The sequence below is a fragment of the Pinus tabuliformis genome, chromosome 2_2 (assembly GCF_031772625.1).
Source record: "Pinus tabuliformis cultivar Carrire ecotype Pingquan chromosome 2_2, CPIR1, whole genome shotgun sequence".
In the NCBI taxonomy this organism is placed as follows: Eukaryota; Viridiplantae; Streptophyta; class Pinopsida; order Pinales; family Pinaceae; genus Pinus; species Pinus tabuliformis.
The window spans coordinates 1273082290-1273107167 of NC_142300.1; the positions used below are offsets into that span (position 1 = coordinate 1273082290).

Below are 24878 nucleotides of genomic sequence, written 5' to 3' on the forward strand. Positions count from 1 at the left end.
GCATTCAAAGACCAAGCATATACCTATCAAATATCATTTTCTTCGGGAACAAGTGCTTGAACAAAAGGTCAAGTTGGAGTATGTTCCTTCTAAGGAACAAGTTGCTGATATACTCACCAAACCATTGCCCAGGGAGACCTTTGAATACCTCAGGCAAAAGCTGGGGGTAGTTGATGCATCATCTTGTTGTTGAATCTCATCTGTTTCAGAGATTGTTGGTTGTACGCGAGTTTCATATGGGGTATACGCGTACATTTGTTGGGTTATGGATTGGTCGAAGATCGAATGGCACAGGTTCAGGGGGAGCATATATTCTTCTAATAATGCATTGTTGGCATTATGGTAGAAGATCTTGGAGGAGAAAGTACAGAAGGAGAACATGGATGCTGATCTGAATATTGCTGCTAATATGTCTCTATCTCTTTTGTCAAAATCATGTATGGTGTATGGTAGATTATGGTTCTTCTTGAAGAATTTTTCTTTTGCAGATCTGGTCTATAGTCAGGGGGAGCTCATTCAGAAATTTCAGCAGGCACTCAAGGTGAGTATGGACAGCAAAGGAAGAAAATATCTTGATCCGCCCTTTGCCCTTGATGTCAAAGGGGGAGAATGACTTTGAGGATCTTGGGGTTGCCATCAAGTCCAAAGGGGGAGATTGTTGGCATTATGATTTAGGTTTGGCGCTATGACACAGGTGTTGTACTTGATGGCAACTCACTCAAGTGGCATATCTCTGTTCAGGCTCTCAAAATCATTGAAAATGAGATACCCGCAGGTGATCCTAAGAGAAGCTGCGGACCCGCAGGTACGCCGACCAAGAAGTGCGGACATATCCGCAGGTGCTCTGTTCAGAAGGTGCAGACCACAGTTCACGCACTCCAATGCAGAGAAGCGCGCACACGTAGGGTTTCTTATGTTTGGCCCTTGGTATTTAGCCCGTCGATCATGATCCTATGGTTTTGGTCCATGGTATAGGATCTAAAGTATTGAACCCCGGTTTGGATCCCTTGTATTGGTTTTCGATGGTTTTGTCCCATGGTGTGAATAAGGGCTTGCCTATAAAAAGGAAAGGAGATCACTTGGCTAGACACTTGTGAAAATTGAATATCTTAAGATCTGAAATTTTGGGTGATCGGTTTTAAAAGCTAGATCTAAATCAAGGTGAATTTTAAGGCGAATCTATTGATAGGTCGTGATCTCTCGGGCACATGATCAGATCTGTGGATCTGACTATCTGTGGCACATTGGAGGACTGTTAATTTGGCTCTATTCAGAGGTCCGCAGGCGATCCACAGCGCAGGTGCGGGGGTCTGCAGCGCAGCAGAAGGCGCAGGTGCGGGGATCCGCAGCGCAGCAGAAGGCGCAGGTGCGAGGTACGTAGCGCAGAATAAGGCACAGTGCGGAGGTACGCAGGGGAACAAAAGGACCAGGTGCGGAGGTACGCTGTCAGGCAGACAGTGCAGGTGCGGATCTGAGCAGAGGTACGCAGAGCAGAAGAAGGACCAGGTGCGGATCTGCGCAGTTTAGACACAGAAGAGCTGCGAATATTCGCAGGCTTCTATTGGTGAAGTTGCGGACCTTTCTTGAAACATTTGTTAGCTGCCCTTTATCTATTGCTGAAGAGTTCTGGGTTTATATTACTGGTATTGCTGATCTGGTTACTGCATTCTGAGAAGTTATTGGTTGATTCATTGATTGGATGATTCACATGTACTTGATGATTATTTGATGTTCTTGGATCCAGTTTGAAAATTTATGAAAAGTGGTCCTTGGAAGAAAAGAAGTAGGGGGTTGTAGCTCCCTTCCAGGAGAGACTGAAAAACGAGAGAGGGTTGTAGCTCTCTGCAAGTTGCAGCCTGCATACTGGTAAAGGACTGCACCAATACAAAATCATTGTAAAAGAAGTTTCTAATTGAAAGAAGATAGAGACATATTGCAGCAGGTGGTTTTCACCCACATTGGGTTTCCACCTTATATCTGGTGTTCTTTGGTGTGATTATCTGTTTTTCCTGTTCTTGCTCATTATTATATGGTACTGACATACAAACTAATGATCAATATCTGGAGAATAACTTAAATTATAAATCTGGAAGATATATTGAAAAGAATTTGATAATACTGATTCACCCCCCCTCTCAGTATTATTTCCAACATGCAGTTCCAGGTTGAGAATAAGCTCCCCGATGTGAAACCAGGGTTGAAAAGTGCTCCCCTGTTTGTGTGTTTGATATCCTATTGCTCGATATGGAGTTGAGATATATGACTCCCCCATGAGATAGAAGGTGGAAGCTAATGCTCCCCAATTCTTCTTCTTTTAGATTCGAGAATGTTTCAGCGAATAGAGTTGAGCAGAGATGGTCACGACATGATGACATCATGACAAGATGATATGATGATCAACGGACAGATATTGGCAAGTGGAATTCTTCCTAGTTGAGAGGGAGTGTTAATTTATGCAACTAGGGTCAAATTCCAACTTGGGCAGCTCAGATGAAAGAGATGATGATTGCATTGAATTCCTCTTTTTGAGGGGACCAAAATCGACCTAAAGATCACCTCATTTGGACAAGCAAAAGTTGGTTTTTGAATTTATGAACCCACTCATGTACATGGGACAGGTCGACCTCAACATCAAGTGGACCCTCATGGAAACCTATAAATACAAGAGTACTCAAGTTCATTTGGTTATCATCATCAAGCATCTTCTTCTCTATTCGTCTATTGTTTGGCTCGCACAGGTTCGTCGGAGGAAGTGTGCTTAGTGTCCAAAGTTTCTAGTTTGAGGCTCGCACAGGTATGTCGGAGGAAGTGTGCTTAGTGTCCGAAGATTCTAGTCTGAGGCTCACACAAATTAGGGTTTCTGTTTTCCGGTCGCACGCTCACCACAGGTCAGATTTGACTGCAGTTGCATGCACACAGTCTCTATGAGAGCGACAAGGAAGGCTTGGTCGCTCGCATAACAGCCTAAAGGGCGCGACTAGGGTTTTGAGGCAGTTCTAGGAGGTTTAGTCCCTAGTCGCTCGCACGCAGTGTTTCAGAGTGCGACTGGGAAGGCACAGTCACTCGCTTATCTGCCTGAAGGGTGCGACTGGGGTTCGAGATAGGTCTGGATAAATTCTTCCTCAGTCACTCGCTTTTTGTTCTTCAAGGAGCGACTGGAAAAGTCACAATTGCTCGCATAAAGTGTCTCAAGGAGCGACTAGGAAGTTACAGTCGCTCGCGAAATATCTTGATGAGTGTGACGAGGGTTCTGAGCTAGGGTTTGACAGTTGACCGCAGTTGACCACGAGATCTCTAAAGGCTGAAAAGTTTCTCTCTACTATATAGTAATCCTGAAAGTTTGCTTCTGATTTGTATTGGGTAAATCTCACTGGATGATTATGTATTGGGCTCATTATACTCTCTGCTGAAACATTTTATGACAATCTAATGAGAAGAAGATTTGAAAGGGTTTTCCCCCTAGTGGGGTTTTTCACTGGTCTTTGACCAATCTAGTGTCTCCTATGGTTGTGCTATTGTCTCCTTTGTCATTGCATATATTGTTCTATCTTCAGCTATTGTTTATGATTGGAAACATTGTTAACAATTGGATGCATTGCTTAATGAAGAATTGAATTGAATTGGGCTGAAGTAATTGAAACAACATAGAACAATCTGAAAAATTAACACTACTAGGTCAAGTGGCAACAATGGAGCAATAGCCCACTGTCACCTTAGTTATAGCTCCCTGCTCTTTACAGACTTTCACCAATGGGAGGAGACCCGGTATAAGAGGAATCACAAGGATGAATAGATCAATGAATGGATGGAGAGTGATTCCTAAAGCCTATTCACAAGAGAGGCTCAATTATATGGCTTACTTGTTTAAGACGCAAGGTGATGGGCTCTCTAGGAAGGGCTAAGAAGATACTTAAGCCTAGGTTTAGAGAATATCCCTTGACAAGAAGCTTCCTAGATCTAAGAATCCTCGTGGAGAAATGGCTTCTATGCAATCCTTGTGGAATTTGAGTTATAAAGTTGTGGGACCACAAAGAACCAAAGCGGACCCAAACCAGGTCAAGGATATGGATTTGATCAACACTAGAGGGGATTGACCTATTTAGGGAGGAGAATAAGATCAAAGGACAAATTTTCTTTTGAAATACAAATGCAATGACCCAAGTGAGGACACTAACCCAAATCAACCTAGGGAAAGAGATGGTCTTGTGGCTAAAGCTTGCTATATCTCGAGATTCCACTATCGAATTTGACTCAAACTTGGAGGACCTCTTAAGAAAAGCCCAGCACATTAGTGGACCAAAATTCAAGGGTTTTGGATGGCTACAAAGAATTTCGCTTGAAGCCCTAGGTGACCTACTAGGGTTAGGCCCAGAAAGAGGGAAATGCGAGAAAGATATTTGTTTGAGTGACCACCAAGAGGCTAGATCAGTGCCTTGCCCTAGAAGAGATGGAGTCAAGGTAATTTTGAAATTTGGAGAGAAAGTTCCAGTGTTGCACACATCGCGATTTAATCGCGATAAAATCGGAAAATCGCGATTTTTTCAAAATGCCGATTCAAATCGCGATTTTTATCCAAAAAATCGGCGGAAATTTTTTTTAACGATTTTTATCGAAAAAATCGCGATTTTTTAAAAAATCGCGATTTTTTCGAAAAAATCGCGATTTTTAAGGAAAAAATCGCGGGAGGCGCGGGCAGCGGGGGTTTTATATGTAAAATCGATTTTTTGTTTATTCATTCAGCAGTCCGCCGCGGAGGAGAAGGAGGAGAAGGAGAAGAAGGGAGGGAGAGGGTTGCCGTCGCTTGTGGGAGCCGATTTTAGGAGGAATCCAAGCCAAGATCGCGAATTTGTCCATAAACCAGGTATGTAGATTAATTTTTTTTTGTTTTGGTTCTCTAAAAACTTTGTTTTTCATTGTTTTTAAAGAATTTTTAGAAATTTTTCATTGATTTGGGATGGGTTATTTGTTATGACTATGAGAACCAATTTTTGATTTTTATTTTCTCATTTTCTTTAAACATTGTTTATTTTTTTTTATTTTTCATTGTTTTTTGGGTTTAGAAATTCAAATTGGGATTTTGGAAATAATTAGCTTGTAATTTTGCAAATGCTAAATTGTAATTTGTATTTACTATTTACTATTATCATTTATGTAATCCTAAATTCCTATTTCCTAATCCTTATTTTTCCATAGGTTTGCAAATTCAAAATTCAAAAACAAACATGCCAAGGAAATTGGATCCTTTCTGGGAATATGGTGACCCTAAAACTCCGAATGATAGACAAAACTTGATTTGCAAGTTGTGTGGAAAGGAAATATTCGGGGGGTGTACAGGTTGAAGTTCCACCTTGCACAAATCCCTGGACGTGATGTGGGGCCCTGTCTAAAGACAAATGCTGAAATTATCCAAAAAGCCATGAGAGCATTGGGAGAATTAGAGCACACTAGAGACGCCAAAGAAGAACTCAAAAGGCAACTAAGAAGGTCAGTTGAAGGAAGTGGGCCAAGTGGCACAGGTTCTACTGCAGCGTCAGTCAATCCGTTTGCTGCATCATCATATTTTGTTCCTCGAACCACACCTGGTTCACAACCAACTATCGGTTCAATGATGAAAAGAACTGAAAAAGAAAAAGCTGACAAGTTGATGACAAAATTTCTCCTCTGGAGTGATATTCCTTTCAGCATTATAAGGAATAATCCATTTTTCCAACCTACTCTTGATGCTGTTGCCAGTGTTGGCCCGGGGTACAAACTCCCTTCTCTTCATGATTTCAGAGGCCGGCTTCTTCAAGATGAAAAGCGTGACTGCACCCAAAGATTGGAGGATTTTAGGGCATCATGGGCACAAACAGGATGCACTGTTATGTCAGATGGTTGGACTGACCAAAAGGGGAGAACCCTTATAAACTTCTTGGTTAGTTGTCCCTTGGGGACTATGTTTATCAAATCTGTTGATGCAACTCATCAAATCAAAGATGCAAAAAATTTATGTGATTTGCTGGATGTGTTTATTTTGGAGGTGGGTGCAGAAAATGTTGTCCAAGTCATAACGGACAACGCTGCAAATTATGTTGCTGCTGGTAGATTGCTTATGGACAGGCATCCTACTTTATTTTGGACACCTTGTGCTGCCCATTGTATTGATTTGATGTTAGAGGACATAGGGAAAATTCCCTTTGTCAAAGAGGCTGTTGACTCATCAAAAACCATCACAAAATTTATTTACAATCACACATCTGTGCTTAGCTTGATGAGAAAATGCACCAACAACAAAGAGTTGGTGCGCCCCGCCATTACACGGTTTGCGACGAGTTTCATATCTCTTCAATCCCTCTTGAATTCTATGTGGGATTTGAAGAGAATGTTTGTTTCAGAGGAGTGGCGTTCTTCGCCAATGAGCCGCAAACCAGAAGGAGAGGCCGTCTGCAGACTTGTTTCATACCAAGAAGACTTCTGGGCGGGAGTGCAGGAGGTGTGCGCTGTCACAGAACCTTTGGTAAAGGTTCTTCGGTTGGTAGATGGTGAGAAGCCCGCAATGGGCTATTTGTATGAAGCCATGGATAGGGCCAAAGAAGCCATTCGGTCCTACTATGATGACAAGGGAGATGATGGGTTCCAGAGACAACTCCTTCTATGGAAGGTCATTGATGAGCGATGGAACAACACACTCCATCGTCCCATTCATGCTGCTGGCCTTTTCCTGAACCCTGCATTTTCTTATGCATGTGGGTTTAATTTTGATGTTGAGGTCGTGGAAGGATTATTAACCTGTGTCCAGAAGATGGTGAAAACTCCAGAAGAACGTATGGAGGTCTCTAGACAAATTGAGCAATATAAGTTGTCAGGTGGCACATTTGGCTTTGAGATGGCTATCAATGATAGGACGGTTAAAATCCCAGGTATTTTTTAGTTTGTAGTATGTACTTTGTAACTTTGTTTCAAATTTCATTGTTTCTTCAAATTCCATTTTTTTCTTATGTTTATTTAAAATTTTCTTTGTAATTTTGTTGTAGACGCATGGTGGAAGATGTATGGTGGCAGAGTACCCCTTTTGCAAAATCTTGCCGTGCGCATCCTCAGCCAAACATGCAGCTCCTCGGGATGTGAGCGCAATTGGAGTGTATTTGAAAAAATACACAACAAGAAGCGCAATAGGTTAACACTTAAACATTTAAAATATTGCAAATTTCCAAATAAATTTTTGAATTCATTAAAGTTTTAAACAATATTTTTTTTATAATATTAATTATTAATTTATTATTTCATGAACTTTGTACAGGTTGGAGTCCCATAGACTTAATGACATGGTCTATGTCTACTACAATCTTCGATTGTGGGTGAAACAACTAGAGAAGACACCTGATACGGAAGCCATCTCATTGGATGGGATTGACACCACTGCTGAATGGAGGGTTGAGACCGAGAGGCCTCTCATGGATCCCACTGAGGATTGGTTAGTGCAGGATGAGGGGGAGGAGGAGGGGGAGGAGGAGGAGGAGGAGGAGGAGGAGGAGGAGCAGGAGCAGGAGCAGGAGCAGGAGGAGGAGGAGTTGGAGGAGCAGGAGGAGGAGGTGACACCGCCTACCCGGGCTACCCGGGCTACCACTACCACCAGTAGAGGACGTGGTCTCCGTCCACCTCAGCCTCTTGTAGCTGCTACTACTAGTTCTTCAGCTTCTAGAGCACGTCAGACTCCACTGCCATTTCCACCACCACAGGCACCAGCTTCTACATCTAGAGGGAAAGAGAAAGCTGTGCCATATTCTCGCAAGAGGGGCAGAGGAAATCAATAGGATTAGACTTTCATTTTATTGTATATGACATTATGACATGATGAGATACATTATCATATTTTTTGTTGATATTTTGAGGCTGAGTTGGACTTGGGACTCAGGACTTACTATTCAGGACATGATTCAATGTTATGTGTGATTTTAGCGCTAGAAATGATATTGAACATCTTATATATTAGTTTTTTTATCATATTTATGTGTCAATGTATTTATTTTATGTTGTAGATGGTTTAGATATTAAAAAAATTGAAAAAAAATGAAAAAAAATGAATATTTTTGTGCCAAACGATTTTTTCCGATTTTTTCCCGATTTTTTCCCGATTTTAACGATTTTTCCGATTTTTTCCCGGCGCCGATTAAATCCCGATCGCGATGTGTGCAACATTGGGAGAGACTATTACCCAATCAAGGAGTGCTTAGGCAACTTCGCATGGCAAACTAGGACATGAACTCAGCTACCAAAGGATTTTATACTTCGATGTGCAAGAATTGATGACCTATCAAGGTGTATTCAATGAAATTAAACCTCTAGGAACATTCATTCATCATACATGACACATATAACATATGAAACACTTCAAAAGTCCAAAATTCCACAAATTCGCATAGATTAGGGAAAATTTCAGATCTAGAGAACGAAAATCCCATACATTCTTCATGTGACAAGATAAATGTAAAGAATGGACATGAAAAAGAGCACTTACATGTACATTGAGTATATTCAATCATCAATTCAAGACAAATTTGAAGCTCCAAGACCAAGAGAAAAGTATCCAAACATCAAAATTCATCCATGAAACCAAACTCGTCCTCCAAAAGGGAATGTGAAATTCTCACAAAAGCTACTAATCCAATCAAAGTGATGATGAGAGGAATGAATGAGCCTCTCATCTATTTATATCCTTCCTAAAGAGTTCGATTTGCCTAATTAGGCCTAATTAAGCCCCAAATAATAAAATAATGTGCAATAATAACATCCCTTGGTGACAAGCCCACCAAGATAGCTCCATAATACAAAAATAAGCCTCTCAAGAGGGCAAAATAGTAAACATGATGAGTTGTTGGGCCATTGAGAAGGCCTAGTGGAGTCCAAAGTTTGCCAAGTTGAGAGAATGGGCTTCAAACATAGTGATCAAGGGGTTGGCTCCTTAATATCCATGCAAGTCACATGTGGTGTCCCCAAGTGGGTGTGTGGGCACAATAACATCCTCATGGGTCTCCAAGTATATCGACAATGCCTGTAAACCATTTGTAAGGGCTATAATGATGACATAGCCCTCCCTTTGTTTCCCATGGTGAGGCACATCCTCATTTGGGCCCTGGAACGACTACCAAGTGTATGGTACAACTATGAAGTCGGTTGGGTGTGGTGATCAAGGTGCATCATCCTCATCCAAAAAGGTGGAACACGAGCAGTTAATGAATGGTGTTGGGGATCCATGACGTGCTCTCTGCTATGGTGGAGGCCCATGGCTCTCAACACTCACCCTACAAGTGTCAATGTGGCCCTCTGGAGGGCTTGGACCCCATATAGGGAGACCCAAACACCAAATGGAGATCCACCTGCAATCCCACATAAGATCCGATGCGTCCCCTTGCCCTCCAGTACAACAAATCGTTAGAGTAATCAAGTAAAAGAGCTTAAAAATCATGGAATCAAATGGACACTTCATGGTGGCATGCCCTTCCATAGTGGGCTTCGGCATGTACAGGTGTCTCTAAGCTTAATAAGGGGGTTAACCAAGGATCCTATTAGGTGGTTTCAGCCTTTAAAGGGGGTGACATGTCCATGGTACATCCATCAAGTGGTAGGTGGCATGTGATATAATGATGGAACGGAGTGGGGATCAAGGGAAGGCTCCAAGCCACATGCCATGGTACAAGGGTAGCTATAATAAGGGAAGCCCACACTTGGGCGTATGAGTGTAGAAGGGAGCAATTGTGGTACGTGAGTTACCCCAGCCTTTGTTTTTCCACCCTTCTTCATATGCCTTTTGCCTTTGATTGATTTTTTTTCATAACTACTCGAGGCTCTAGGGGATGAGAGCATGATGTGTAGCATACAGGAGTAGATACCCACTTTAAGGTGGGGCAGTTCATTGCCCACCAGAGGTTCGAAAAATCATGGGTTCCTTAATGTGGAGGGGGCTCATCTAGGGCCCATAGTAACCAGGGTGATGGCCATAGATAAGGGGTAGAGCTTATGCTTGGTTTTTGCCCATGTGCTAAATTTGTATGTCCTGGCCATCTTCTGCATTTTGTGGTACATTTCTTATTGTATGGCCAAATTATGCTTTTTCTTTTCTTTTTAGCTACATCAACCTCAGGGGCATCGTTTATAGCCCAACCCAAGGTGTGGTCACGGGGAGGGAGAGGCTCGCCCTATGTGGACCCCGTGAACAAATGTGGACCCGTCTGGGAAAAGTGATAGATGGGGTTAAAATGAGCGGAGGGGAGTGATGTATATTGTGTCGGGAAGCGGGACCACCCAACCAAATCGGGATTTCCCATGTAGTGTCAGCCCTAAAGCTAATAGCCAGCAAAAGAAATCCCAAGGGACTAGGATACAAGGTTAACCACCAAATCGGGCAGAGGAGACAAGAGCACAGACCTAGCCCACTCTTTCCGCCGAATCCCCCCACCAATCTATGCCCAAAAGTGTCCATGATAAGTAAACAAAATCACTAAACTACACTAATGAAAAGCCATACCATTGGGGTCGGGAGGCCCATCTTCAAACATATGATCATAACAAATGGGCGAGGGACCACATGGTTGGCTCAGGTGGCGGAGACAGTGCCACATTGAGCTATCTAGTGGCCATAAGGGGTTGTCGGCTAAGGACCATCTAGGAAAAAAAATCTCTTATGGATACTACCCACAGGTGGTGGATAACACTTCCAACTGCTAATTCCTAATGCAAAAGAGCTCCAAGACTTCAGTAGACCTAGTAGTGCAACAATCACAAGTTATTTCTCATGTATAACTTCATCAATCGCTTGGAGTTCATCTCTTATTCTAGAGATCCTTACAAAGTATGATGAAACAGTATCATCTTTTGTCATCTTTATTGTTCTTAGTTCATTCTTGAGACTAGCTATCTCACCAATATTCTTGATGGTGAACAACTTGGAGAGGGATTCATACATTTCTTGAGCAAAATCTATGTTGGATATGTATGGGATTAGATTGTCCTTTACTCCATCTACTATCAGATTCATGGCCAAGATGTCGGTTTCCCTGAACTTCTCCTTTCCTACATCATCTATAGGTTTCTTGATTTTTCCTTGAACAAGATCCAAAACTTTATGCTTAGCGAGAATAAGATTTATCCTCTTCTTCCATGCCCTGTATTTGGAGGCTCCTTCTAGCTTATTTTTTCTCTTCAATGTGGTTGGCATAGTCTATAGATAGTAGGTTTCTCTTCTTATATGATCATTTCCTTAATGGCCTTCGCTTGTTCCTTCTTCCTTAATATTTCTTTCAATTGACCTTCAAGCTGCCTTTTTCCTTCCTTCTTTACCTTAGCTCTGATACCATGTTAGAAAATCAAAAAGGCAGAAAGATTCTCTTATATTGATAATTACTTGTGATATTCTTATAGTCTTATTATTTGTTGGTCAATAATTATCATTGATGAAAATATAAGCACGCTTGATGGATGTTGCACTATTGGAGGATTATAATTGACGACATACTTGATGACATATATTATTGTGTGACTTTAAACAATAATCCATTGTCGAAGTAATAAACTTTGGAAACCTTTTAACCAAAGTTCACAAATGAAAATATAACACAACGCATATAATAAAACCCTATCGGAGAAATATCATATCGGCATTTTTATTGTGTGTCACCACTCAAAACCTCTGATCTTCGATATGTGATATCATATAACATCTAATTTGCTTTGATTTCCGATATGTGGACCCAACTTGATTTAAGTTAATGATTTAATTATCAAATCGCATCTGCCACTTTATTGAAACTTTTGAAATGGCACCTCCGATAAGACCTAATCTCCGATTGTCGATATGGTTGCGGATCCGATTGGCTTTATCATAACGTTTTTAATATAATATCGCATCTGCTGCATCGGAACTTTCCTATATCGCAAGTTTTGCAGGATGTATCATGTTAAAGCTTCTGATACCCAAACCTCTAATACCCATCCACGTCTACCACTGCTGACACTTGATTTGTTGACATTTAACCAACCTATACCCTGTCCCTCATGTCAACCTCCCTCCATGGTCACGTCCCTTCATTTTTCATAACAAAATGTGTATAAATGGTTAGCGAGGGCCCAAGGAGCCAATAGATGGACAGGTGTTGGCAATAGCTGGAACTCATTAGTTCACGCCCATTGTTGACACTCGCACTTATTATAATCATTTCGGTATCAAAAGTTCTCGCACACCCATTTTTTATTTTGGGGCCTTCACCTTCAAAAGTCTTCTTGTCCTTTAAGTATTTTAGTGAGCTAGTTGAGTTAAGCACACTAGTCCTAGGTATTTTTGCTCTCTATACAAATGATAGGCTTAAAGTCAAAAATAGTGACCCATTTGATAGAGTCCTTAAGCTTTCCCCTTGAGTGAGGTTAGTGATCTTCCTATAGGGAGTGCCTACACTATAACAAACTCCAACTCCACAAAGTATACAATTCAATCTCCTTTCTCAATAGACAATGTTTTCAATTACACTTACAAGACATCTCATCCAAGATACAACTCTTGTGCATGATCATCAGACATATTGTCCTTTATGATTCCGAGATCTAGGGGATTGTTCGCTATCATCTAACTTGGCTCGCACTGAGAGAGTCTCCAAACTCTCCCTTTGCATCAAATGACCCATTGCAAACAAGCAATTCCTTAGACCATCATTCAGACAGAGTTTGGGGCACATCCTTCGTGCCTTGAGGCCATTTTTTTATGTGCCCTATTACTAAACTTTTTAGTACAGCTACTAAGGTTCCAACAGCCTTGCTAAATGGGCACACACTAGGCAAGGATCCACTGTCATGTCCACCCAAACCCCTGATATTTAGGCTCAACACCCCCTAAAAATCCAAGGGAGCAGTCCCTAAATATCCCCAACAACTCAGATTCATGCCTAGTGCCTTATGTGGAATCAATGACGTGGAGGTGTTCTTAATATGTCTATTGTCCTGTGTAAAAGCAGTACTAAACCAGTGCAAATTTCTAGCAGCAGATGTTAGTGACAAAAACAACTCAAAGATATGGCATATGACCTATGGATTTTGGTCTACTAACTTTATCCTAACCAAATATGAAATTATTTATCAGTTTTGATGCATGGTTAAGGAGTTATAGCTGAAAATAGCTTGTCCTGTATGACAGACTGTAAATTCTGCGTAAAAGCATAGGGACATCAACCTATTTTATTTTTACCAGCCAACCCATTGTGTCAAGACTCAAAACAACTCTAGGGAGTTGTCCTACCCATTGTGTCAAAACAACTCTAGGGAATTGCCTTAAAGTGTGGGATGGCTAGAGGGTGATTATAGAGGGCTTTGGGGCCTCCCCTCTATTAAAATTTGACTGAAAATACAATTTCCAACTAGCTGGAAATTGATTTTCAAATTTCTGGGTTATGTTTATTAACCTAGAAATTTATTTAATAATTTTAACACCTCGAAAATGAAAGACACTCAACTCTAATCTGAAAAATGCAACTATAAATCAATGTAGAGCTGAAAATATCAAGTTCTAATATAAGGTACTCACCTATAGGCCTGTAGAATTTTTTTCTGGTGACTGCAAAACGTGGGTCCAACAAGGAAAATCCCTCCTAACCTACAAATCTACAACCAAAAGGCTAGATACAAGTGTAAAATGGAGGAAATAGGAACTTGTATCAAAATGGGGGTTAGATATGAAAATTTCACTACTTTTTCCCCAATAAATAACTTGTTGAAAATTGATATGTAAATAAAAACCAACAAGTAAATCCTACCCTAATTGCATTAAAGTAAAAAGAGAGTTTGAGATTTTTGGTTGTTAAAATTATACATGTACCTTGGAGTCTCACCTCTTGCCAGAGTATGAAGTAGATGTCCTTCTAAGTCATTATGCCTGATACTTGTCAAGGGAATGAGCTTGGTCCTTCTAGAAATTGCACCCACTATTGCTTAATTCACCCTGCAAACTTTCAACCCTCCTTAGGAGCGGCCTCCTCTTGTGGTGTGTCCAACCTCTATCCTCTGTGTGTGGCAAAATACAAAACCCTCGTAGTAGTAAAGCCCCTTTTTGAAGTAGTTCAAAACCCTTGGATAGAATCAACTGCAAAACAAAACAAAAAAACAAGTGGGAAGGCCCTAGTCTCTTCCACGTAATGTATTAGCCCCTCAATGGCAGAGAACATTAGTCTTAGAAGTTAAGATAGAATCACCCTGTTAGAAAAATAGAATTAGATTTAAAATTATGCCCAATAACAATAGTAAAAAGAGAAACAATAACAAAAGTTCACCCCACAATAATACAAAGTCTGCCTCGAGAGTTTACAAATAGATGAGCTCTTTTTTTATGATATCGCTTGTCTCAACTTCTCTCAAGTGAACAACAACAAATTACAAATGAGGAGAGGCTACCCTTTTATAGAATAAATTATAATTGCTAGTTAACAATTAGCTAACAGTTAGTTTGACTCTTCCTCAATAAAATATTTACTAGTCATCCACATGTTAGTAAACTAAATCATAAAATATTACAATATAATTTTTAATTCATCCACTAGGGGGTTGACTTGGACAATATTCTACAATTTAGCTCAAAATTTCCTTTGCTCATGGTCCATTGCTCATCTAATTGGCCCACTAAGTCTCCAACGGCTAGTTAGACTCTCTAATGGCTAGTTGACTTCACCAACAATTATTTTTTACTTGACTTTTCCCTTTAGTAATTCAACTTAGCCACATGGAAGCTATATCTCCAACGGCCTTGACTTTCTAACTATTCTAGCACCTAGGTATGTCAAAACCGGCCTGGATCTGAATTGAGTATCTCTCGAAATCATCATATCTTTTCCAACATTGCCACATCATCATGCCCTATTTGAGCTCTAACACCCTTAGGAATTTGGAGAAATTGATACATGGGTTTTGTCCCTCTCATTCTATAGACAGATTCTGACATATCATACGTCAAATTCTGTCAAGTTTTTCCACTATTAAGAGTCAAGACTCCTGTAAACCTGCCCTACCACATCATCACACCAAAGTGGATGATCTCTAACGTCCTTGAGGATTTGCAAAATATGAAATGTGGGTTTTGCTCCTCTCATTGAGTTGACCACTTTGATGTCATGCATGTCACAAACAACCCAATGCTTTGCCTAAAAATCCCATGGAAGTTTTTCTTATATCATTGACCAAGTTTGATCAAGTTGTAACCAGCCATCAAATGCTCAGATCGGGAAAATTCCACGTGGCATGGAATCCTCTCATCATGCTATATAACGAGACTAGGTTGACTTTTTGACCACTTGGACCATTTTGCATTAGGAATCATGAACTGCCTCGAGAAATGTGAAAGTTGTCACAAGAGACTGCTATGTTGTGAGAGTTATCATGAGTAATACTACACCAAAGCCAAGGTCACCTACAGACTCTAGACATTAACCATGTAGAATGACATAGGTGCACCTTAACGTGGGCTAGACTAGATGTAGAATGACATAGGTGCACCTTAACGTGGGCTATACCAGATGTAAAATGACATAGGTGCACCTTGACACCGGCTGGACTAGCCCATACACCAGTGATCACCCCTACAAACGCAAGCTCCCATAAAACCATGATTCCTCATGAGAAGTCCACCAAGGTTCTCTAATTCGATTAGGGACGAGATTGCTTAGGTGAAGCTTTCAAGGGACAAGACATGGTCTGACCAAAACAAAATGGATACAAACTCAAACTAACAAGATTCAAGTCTAAGATACCTAATACAACACCTCACATGGTTTTTACATGGCACATGGCTTTAACTTATGCACATGGGCTTATAATGGTGGTGAATGCTGCACTGAAAAAATCATTGTGCCCCCACTGATAGAGGGGTAACATGTCCTTATACCTGACAAATATCTTGGATTCATAGAGCTTTCAAGCATGTACTATCATCTGTGTACTTTGAGACAAATTATTAAAAATATGCATTTCATATGCATTGTAAACTTTCATATGATGAAATATCTTTTTACTAAAGTTTACTGTATTTTCATATTTATTATTTCTTGAGTTTTTCCAAAGTACAAGTCAAAATATTACTCTCTAGCTTTATCGAGTCAACCATCAGATTCAGTCCGCCCCAATTCCCTGCCACCCATTAATTCCTTGTCCCAATGATGAATTAACTTGAGCAATTTTTTTTCCATTAGACTAGCCTAAAAAAGTCTCTTGTGAAGTTCCTTGCTAACACTTTGCTCCCTAAAACATCATTTTAATGTGTGGACAAGCATAAGATTCTGCCATATTTTAGCGATGAAGCATTTCAGAAAGGGAGTGTGTGTTCAGAGTCTGTTAGTTATTCCGATGACAGTAATAAGAATAAGTTTTATGAGTTATAGTAGGAAAGTAAAGTTTTACCCTTCAGAACCACATACAAGTAACTAAACCAACATCCATAGACATTTCATCCTCAAACTTAGTTACTATTCAAAATATAACAGAATTTGTCACTCAATTCACATTTCATGTGCACAAAGAAACTACAACCACAGATAGACTTTACAACAACCGATGATACAAATGTCGTTTCAGGGAAAATATCACCAAGGATCCGGATCCAGAAAGAAACTTATCAGATATATCAGAAAATATTGGCAAGAATAAACTCAGAAGAAACGGAAACCTGTAACACACAGGAAAAGTTGGAAAATTGGGATTGAAGATATCTGCAAGGCTGCAACAAACTAACCATCTTAGATGAGAACTTGTGGATTACCTCAATTTGGAACTTATGAATCATCGAGTCAAAAACAACCCACAGCAATGGTACCCTAAGTTTGTTTGCCATGTATTCTTCCAATAAAGATTGCTTGTGACCTTCCATATTGGGAAAGATTCTTATATAGACTAAGATAATAGACAAAATGAATTCAGTTTCTCCCTTAATAATTAATTTCTAAGATGTGAAGATCAAAATAATATAAGAACGACAAGAAAACAAACTTTGTTATAATTAGCTTATCATGGCTTCACGAGGATGGTGAATAATTAAAGATGTCAACAATCACAAAGAGATCAACTACATTTTTTATTGCCACGAGGTTCTTTTATACTTCCATTGTTAAAAGAAGACTTTGAACTATCCCACGTAGTACTTAGACTACGGCTATATTGTGTCTGACTTGTATAAGCAATTAATTACATCTATTTTGAGTTCTGACAATTGTATGGACCTTAACTTAAACATCAATTAGTTAAGAAAAAGCAATAATAATTTAACAAATTTGTTTTGAAAGTATCCTAAAGGTAATGGACACAAAATCCACTGGGGAAGATAAAACTCACAGATTTGAGCAGATGGACCAGTTATGAGTTGAGGGGCAGGAAAAACAGAGCCAATGCACCAAGAGGACCTCCATTCATCAAACAACTCCATTTCGGACCTGATTGAACTTAAACATGGTTAGACAAAACAGCAGTGATTCTCACTCCATAAACAAAACGCTAGATGTGGTTAAAGTAATCCGAAAACAAAAATCCTTAAATGTAACCACTTCAACAGGTATGATATATTCAACAAATGTACAATCCATTACTCTTTACATCTTAAATAATTACATAGAACCCCACATAAGAAATGCAGTTATCATGAATATACTGTGACACACAAAAATACCCTCTAGATGATGTTCTATTGCATCAATCATTTCCTTGCTCAAGTACATATTTGTATGCATGGTCAACTTTGAACTAAATCGGTTTTTTAACTGAATCATACGATAGCCTCAGGTGTCTAGTTTATGGATGGAGATATTGTTTATAGTTTAATGTTGTACATACTATGGTGCTCTTGGTATATCTCATTACTATGGGTTAATATTGTTTTAAGTCTTTTTGCACCATGTGGTACTCAGCAAAATTATTATTTTTGCTATTTCCAACTGCAATCCCCCAGTATAGGTGTTTAATGATCTGTTCAGATTTCATAGCTCTCGAGCATGTCCTTTGCCACCAACTTCTTTTGTAATATGCTTTGTACCATAATGTTTATGTGAGAGAGATTTGAAGCATATGAAAAAAGAAAAAGAAAAATAAAATGATTGAAAAGGTTTCAACTGGGTTGTGTTTCAATGGTAAGATAAATGTCATGTCAAACCACCCACCAAGGTTCAAATTCCCTTAAGGCATGTGTATAGTAAACACCTTTGTAAGCCAATTCACTTACAAAAATAGGCCAGTCTATGTATCCCCCAATGTGGGTTGTTTCGCCCATGGAAGTGGGATTACAGGTAATTCTTCCTATCTAACTATATAGTACTTTCAAGACAAAATAATAGTGAATCAAAGGGCCTGATTATGTTCATTTTTATTTTCTAATGTCAACCAATGGGTAGCGATTGTGTCATACTTTAAACTGTCTAAAGGAGTAAGTCACTCCTAATTAAAATAGATAGCTTCCCAATCTCTATGATTATCTTAATAAATGATTAACCTTAATAAGTGACTTCATTCCTTGATTGTGATGCACCTTTGAGCACGATATTGAAAAGCAAAGTGTGTTTCAGAAGATTGCTTTCTTATATGCAATTTTTAAAAATATTAATAAAATTATTATTGTTGTTGTACAGTTAAAAATTTCTTTGAGTATACACATAACTGCATTCACATGAAAAAATTTGCTACATAATTTAGTTAAAAATAGGATCCGCATAAACACTAAAAAATTAATATAGCACAAGGAAACATTTTTTTTTCATTTTCCAACCTGATTAACAGAAATGAGAGACACTAAACCAATATCAACAGCAATGGACTCACAGGAGGCACAAATTGTTGGCTTCTCCTCCTTCCATGATAGGCTGATAGTTGAGATGGCCAAAGTTCAAGGCAAGAAGAAAGGGTTTCCCACAAGGATAAGGCATGTGAAACCCTTAAAAAGCCCCTAAGTTGAAGCTAAAACCAAACTAGGGTTTACACTAGGGCAAACAACTAAGGCAAAGAAAATTATGGACAAAATTGAAGTGAATGCCCACCAAAAAAGAAGGATTTTGTGGCAACAACTATCCTCTTGATGTTTAGACTCTCCAACACCAAAATTTCTCCCTCCCTAGGAATTTGCACCAAACCCTAGCTTGGCCACTTGGCCTTAAAGAGGCCGAATTAGGTCAAGAGAGAAAAGGAGAATATATGGATAAAAAGTTGAATTTGTTGAAAATGTAGCAAGTAAAGGTCTCCTGGCTTGTGCCTTAGCCAATGAAGGCCTCAATTTGTCTTTCTCTAGTCAAGAGTGCGAGCTCATGAGTTAGACTTCAGTTAGGATGAGTTTATTTCTAGATTACTGGAATAATCATCAAGATGGCATGCACAAAGTTGGAGCTCCAGTTAAGTGGAGTCCTCATCAGTGTGACTATAGAACGAGGTGGTAGTTACAAGTTCAGTTAGAACCATAGTTTTAAAAACCGAAACCGGTGACCAGACCGATCCACCTAATAAACCTGCTTTCAAACCAGAACTGAACCAGGACTAGTCAAATCTCAATGAACCAGCTTTAAAAAAAAATACATTAAATAATTAATTTTTAATAAAAAAAACTATTTTTAAGATTTAAAAACACGATTCCATGCCAATAGAGACAAAATATGCAAAGTTTGCTCATCTATATACCATGTAAAGGTGAATATATCAAAATGGCACCGAGTGCAATACATATCATTGACAAAATACATAAGCAATGAGGCTCTAAATGGCCTATAAAGTCCAAAAACAATGCTACAAGCTATGAGGCCATTGGCCTACTACAAGACTACAAGTCTACATATGATCAATCATCAAATTCATCACCACTACTAGACACAGGATCATCATCAAGAGCTACATAGACATCATCTGGTTCAGAGTCTGAGGATGCCTCAGCCTCATCTACGACCTCAGTAGCCTCTTCTTGAAGATGCCAACTCTACTGACAGCTCCAAATTATCTCCAAAATAACTCCAACTCCAACTCCAAGCCTCCAAGATGACTACTCCAACAAAAACTCAACACTTTCCAAGCTCCCAATCAAACTCACAAAAACTCCAAATGAGATGTGTGAGGCAAATGAAAGGGGTGAGCTCCTTTTAAAGGCTTGGAGAGGGTGTTTTTGGAGGGAAACAACCCTTATTTTCCCTCCAAAACACCTGGGAAGCTTCCTAAACCACATCATGTGGGTTCACCGCAGCCTTGGCAATGAACCAGCCAGTTTAGGACAGAACCAACCGGTTTGACCATAAACTGGCCGAATAGGGCCGATTTTTGTGAAATTTGGGCGAAATGGACCCTTCAACCGGGTTTTTTGGCCGGTTTGACTTGGTCGCCCAATGAACCGATCAGTTTTTAAAACTACGGTTAGAACAAGTTAGTCTTCAAGTCTTAATTGAAGGGAGAACGAGTTAAGACTCCGAGTGTTGATTGGAGAGAGAAGCAATTGGACTCTCAATTAGCTCCCAATCAGAACTCGAGTTTCTAAATTGAGCTATGCCCCTTACACGATCAAATTGGACCTATAAAAAGGAGGACGAAGGCTCAGGAAAACATATGACAGTTCATGAGTTTGTGAGATCAATCTTTGATTGTGGAGTGCATAGATTTGAGATCTTGTGTCCTAAGAAATAGGAGATCACGAGTGTGCTAGAATTTAGGAGATTGTGCACAAAGCTTGTGTTCTAAGGAATAGGAGACCACAAGTGCGCAAGAGAATAGGAGGATTTGCTCCACAAAATAGGAGCTAGGCTTGCACTAGGAACTAGGAGGATTTGCTCAAGGATTTAAGAGGTTGCTAGTGTGCAAAGATCAAAGAGTAGGATCAAGGGATTTCCAGAGGTATATAGCAGAGGAACAGTTGCGTGCTAGAGGGTTGAGATCAATTGTGTCAGCTGAGATTAGTGAGAAGAAGCAGAAAGCTTTCTCAGTAATTGATTGCTTTGTAATAAATCCAAATGCTCAAGAACAATCAATAGGATACCACAACAAAGATAGCAGGTTTTCCCTTTTGGATTTTCTAGGTAAACAATTTTGCGTGAATGTGTTTTTATCTCTAGTGTTTTCTTTCGTTGCTTATAAATTGTTAAGAGACTCTGTATCTTGGTGAAAGTAAATTTGGTTTTAGTTTTCAGTTGTAGTGTTTTCAATGATTCACTAAGTAGTTGCAGAGTTCCATGGAAAATTAACATGGTATCAGATCAAAGATCGGCATAAACACCAACACCAAATTGATAAGTTAGTGAAGAGGGCAGATCAAGCAAAAGGCTTGCGCTAGAGTTGTGAAGAGCAGTTCTTTGGATAGCAGGATGGCGATTCAAGCAAGGTTGCTTGCAGGGAGCGACATTTTCAAAAGCTCTCGGGTCAGGAGTGAATTTTTATATAAGATATATATTTTAATTTTTTTATTCATATATGTCAACAAAAGCATGTAGAATGATGAATTAGATATAAAAAGCATAAAAACATGGATTAAACCATATAACATCAATCATCTAGAAGTTATAATCTTCATCAACCACATGTCCACAAGTTACAAGTTCTCATTTATATAGCATGTAAGGGTGCACATAACCAAAATAGCATTAAGTGCAATCCATCTCTGAACCGAAAATACATCAAATAGGATCTAGATGGCCTTTAGCATCCAAAAAAATCATGCTACAACAAATACCTACATATCATCAAAATCATTGCCTGTCTTGGGATCTTTGTCATTAATATCCCCCTCTAAGCATTAACATACGATAGAAAAAACATAGCATGTCAGGTCAAAATTTTGTTTGAGTGATGAGTACATTTTTAGTAGGGTCATGATAGAGGTGTTCGACAACCAATGTCACTAACATCAAGGTACATAGAGGGCTTGGTGCTCTTGATTAAATACGAGTTTCATACCCTAGTACATGACAAAATCCAATGGAAACATTACAATCCCCCAATTTTGAAATCCTGAAAAACTAATAAGTCTATTGGATTTTGAGTGAGATCTAAAATTCTACTTTCTCCATAAGAAATCTGATGAGGTCGGAACCACTCTCAAACATCTTGAGTTATTTCATGGTAATGTTAAAAATTTAGGTAAAAGGATGAAAATGAAAGATAAAGGAGAATGTCACTTTTACTTTAAGAATTTAACATTACCATGGATTGCATATCAATACTAGGGCCATAGGCTTCTATATTAGGTTGCCCCTCCCAAAAACTCTTGTTTCTTTGAAAAAAATTGCGTTTGGAAAATCTTTGTGAAAAAAATTGCACAAAAGCCAAGGAGCAATTTGTTTTTGCAAGAACGAATTTCATGAGCGCAATTTCGAGAGCGCGCTCCCAGGTCGCTCTCTCTTGGAGTGCGCTTCAAGAGCGGATTCGGGGGGGGGCGCTCCCTCACAACCCTGGTTCCAAGGACTAAGAGAAGATAACTATTTAGAAGGAGCCTCAAACTTCTGCTCATGGAAGGAGCGGAACTCATTAGTGTTGGAAGATAATGGGGTGCTAGAAGTTGTGAAGCAACAAATAGCTCCACCTCAATATGCCCAACAATTGATACAACATAACAAGAATGACACCAAGGCGAGGAGGATCATTCTTGAGAGGGTCAGGGATCATATCATCCCTCATCTCCATAGGAAGAAGATAGAATATGAGATGTAAAAAGCCATCTTAGATCTGTATCAAGGTTCCAGTGATGTCAGGAAGCTTGCCCTGAAGGAGAAGCCAAGAAGTATCTAGATGAGCAAAGGAGAGCTCATCATTACATATCTTTCCAAGTTCACCCAAGTTCGGGATGAGCTAGCTGGAGTGGGTGCTATTGTAGCAAATAGTGACCTTGTGAGTCTTGCGCTTCTGGGACTTCATAAGTCTTGGGAGAATTTCCAAGATGCAGTCAGGGGCAGAGAGAATCTTCTCAGTTGGGAAAGGTTGTGGTCAGACTGCATTCAAGATGAAATCCGGAGAGGGACGAGAGCTCAAAGATCAGCTCCGACAGAGGACATGGAGAACTTTGCCTTGGCAGGTAAAAGTAGCAAAGCCAAGGGCAAGAAGGGCCAAGGAGAAGCCAAATCCAGTCAGAAACGCAGGAAGAAGAGAAAGGATTTGAGCAAGATCAAGTGCTTCCATTGCCATGAGTTCGGGCACTATGCCACTAAGTGCAATTCATCCAATTCTAAAATATTATCACATTATCTGTGGCGACAGTGTTCCTAGCTGCCCGAACATGAGTTTCATAACATCCCCACACACTGATTGGATTTGTTCAACATAATGAACTAAAAGCACTTCACATTGGACTTGTTCGGAAAAACCCAAATTTTATTCTTATGGACATGAGAGATAGCCCTAGTCTAACTTTGAAGCTTTTTGGGCATATTTTTATGTCAATTTTATCTGAAATTGCGTTATATGCTCAATTCAAATGTTTTAGAAGTAGTCTTAATGGTGCTAAATGGACCCTGAATCCATTTAGGAAATTAAACACTCATTTTAAATAACCAAAATCACAATTTCTCCACTATAGTATTGTCAGATTCCATGAAAAAAACTAATAATTAGTTAAACAACGCCCATGAAATTCCCTCCTATATCTTTCAATAATTGGATCATCTCCAAGCAGAATGTGCTTGACAATATGAGAAGTGCCAAAAACACACCTTTACGTCGACCCCGATAACCGTTCCTCTCTTGCTCAATGAACCCAAGTTCTCCCCGATAATCGTTCCTCTCTTGCTCAACGAACCCAAGTTCTGGCAAGCAACCTCTGCGCCCGACACTGAAACTACTACTATCAATCAACCGGCCCGAGCCAGAAAACGGGCCGTACGCAGGGCGCGGCATCACCTGACCGTAACGTCTGGCGCACGATTCAAACCATAAGTGTTCCCACCGCATTTTATGCGCCGTATGTCCGTTTTTGAAACGCCCTCGCTGAAGCCATCACTGTGTAGTGAAGAAACCACATATCGATCTCAGACAGCAGAAACGCCACATGGTCAAAGTAATAAAACTCAATGCTTTAAATCGAAAATTGATCTTTCAATGGCGTAGTCTATAGGTTCTACGTTTTGGAGGGTATTCTGACCTATTTGCCAATTACGTGGGAGAGTGATGCCGATCAACGTTGTTATCGGATGGATGGTTTTGCAGGTAACGTCGCACAGCTGGGAAAGAATTTTGATTGTGACGTATTCACCTTTGAACAATTTGTGGTGGAAAATTCATCAAGTTCAAGCAAAATATCTTCAGTCAGTGAGCAGTAGGCTGCAGAGGTTAAGCAGTTATTAAAGTCGTTAACTTGCCCGGCCTCTCTTCACTTGAAAACCTAGAAAATCAGAATTATGTTTCGAATTCTGCATCACCTGTGTTCGATACTACGCTACTACTCCCTTCGTCGAAAACTTCGAGCTGCCCTTTTAAAAGATTTGACGAACCCCACCAGATACGAAAAGCCAAAAAAATTATGTTGGATAGGGATGTCATATAAAGAGTTGAAGTTTATAAAAATATATTTTCAAAATTGTCTAGACGTAAATTTAGATTTAAGTGGGTTTGAAAGAATAAAATAGATATTTTTGGCAAAATTTTGTAAATTAGTTGAAATTTAAGTTTTTTTAATAAAATATAAATATAAATATATATATCTATATATATATATATATCTTAATATAAGTTATTTTTGGCAAAATTGCGTAGATAGGTTGAAATTTAAGTGTTTGTTGGTTTTGTTTTTTTTTTTATTTATTTAATTAAAAAATGTATTTTTTGTCTATACAATTATTGATAGAGATAGTTTTGGCAAAATTTTGTAAATAAGTTGAAATTTAAGTTTTATAAAATTAATTAAAAAAAAAAAGATATTTTTATGGTTGATAATATATAATTAT

The 24878-nt window shown here is 39.4% G+C and overlaps 2 protein-coding genes across 3 annotated transcripts in view; one reads left to right on the forward strand and one right to left on the reverse strand.

Moving 5' to 3' along the window:
* LOC149198119 (uncharacterized) overlaps nucleotides 1-24451 on the reverse strand; it is a 364260-nt gene extending 339809 nt beyond the window's left edge. Inside the window, exons 1-3 of one of the 2 annotated variants that reach the window (XM_089406104.1) lie at nucleotides 24092-24451; nucleotides 23649-23934; nucleotides 17332-17429 (exon numbers count right to left, since the gene is read on the reverse strand). In XM_089406104.1, the coding sequence (XP_089262230.1) occupies nucleotides 17332-17422 (91 nt within the window). In that variant the 5' untranslated portion in view covers nucleotides 17423-17429; nucleotides 23649-23934; nucleotides 24092-24451. The remainder of the gene's footprint in view (nucleotides 1-17331; nucleotides 17430-23648; nucleotides 23935-24091) is intronic. The other variant, XM_089406105.1, reaches the window with a different exon arrangement.
* LOC149198121 (uncharacterized) lies at nucleotides 6029-12152 on the forward strand. The gene is made up of 4 exons (XM_089406197.1): nucleotides 6029-6899; nucleotides 7014-7155; nucleotides 7280-7571; nucleotides 12096-12152. Exons 1-4 carry the CDS (start codon nucleotides 6092-6094, stop codon nucleotides 12150-12152), a joined length of 1299 nt encoding a protein of 432 aa, XP_089262323.1. The 5' UTR covers nucleotides 6029-6091.
* Nucleotides 24452-24878: the final 427 nt, after the last annotated feature.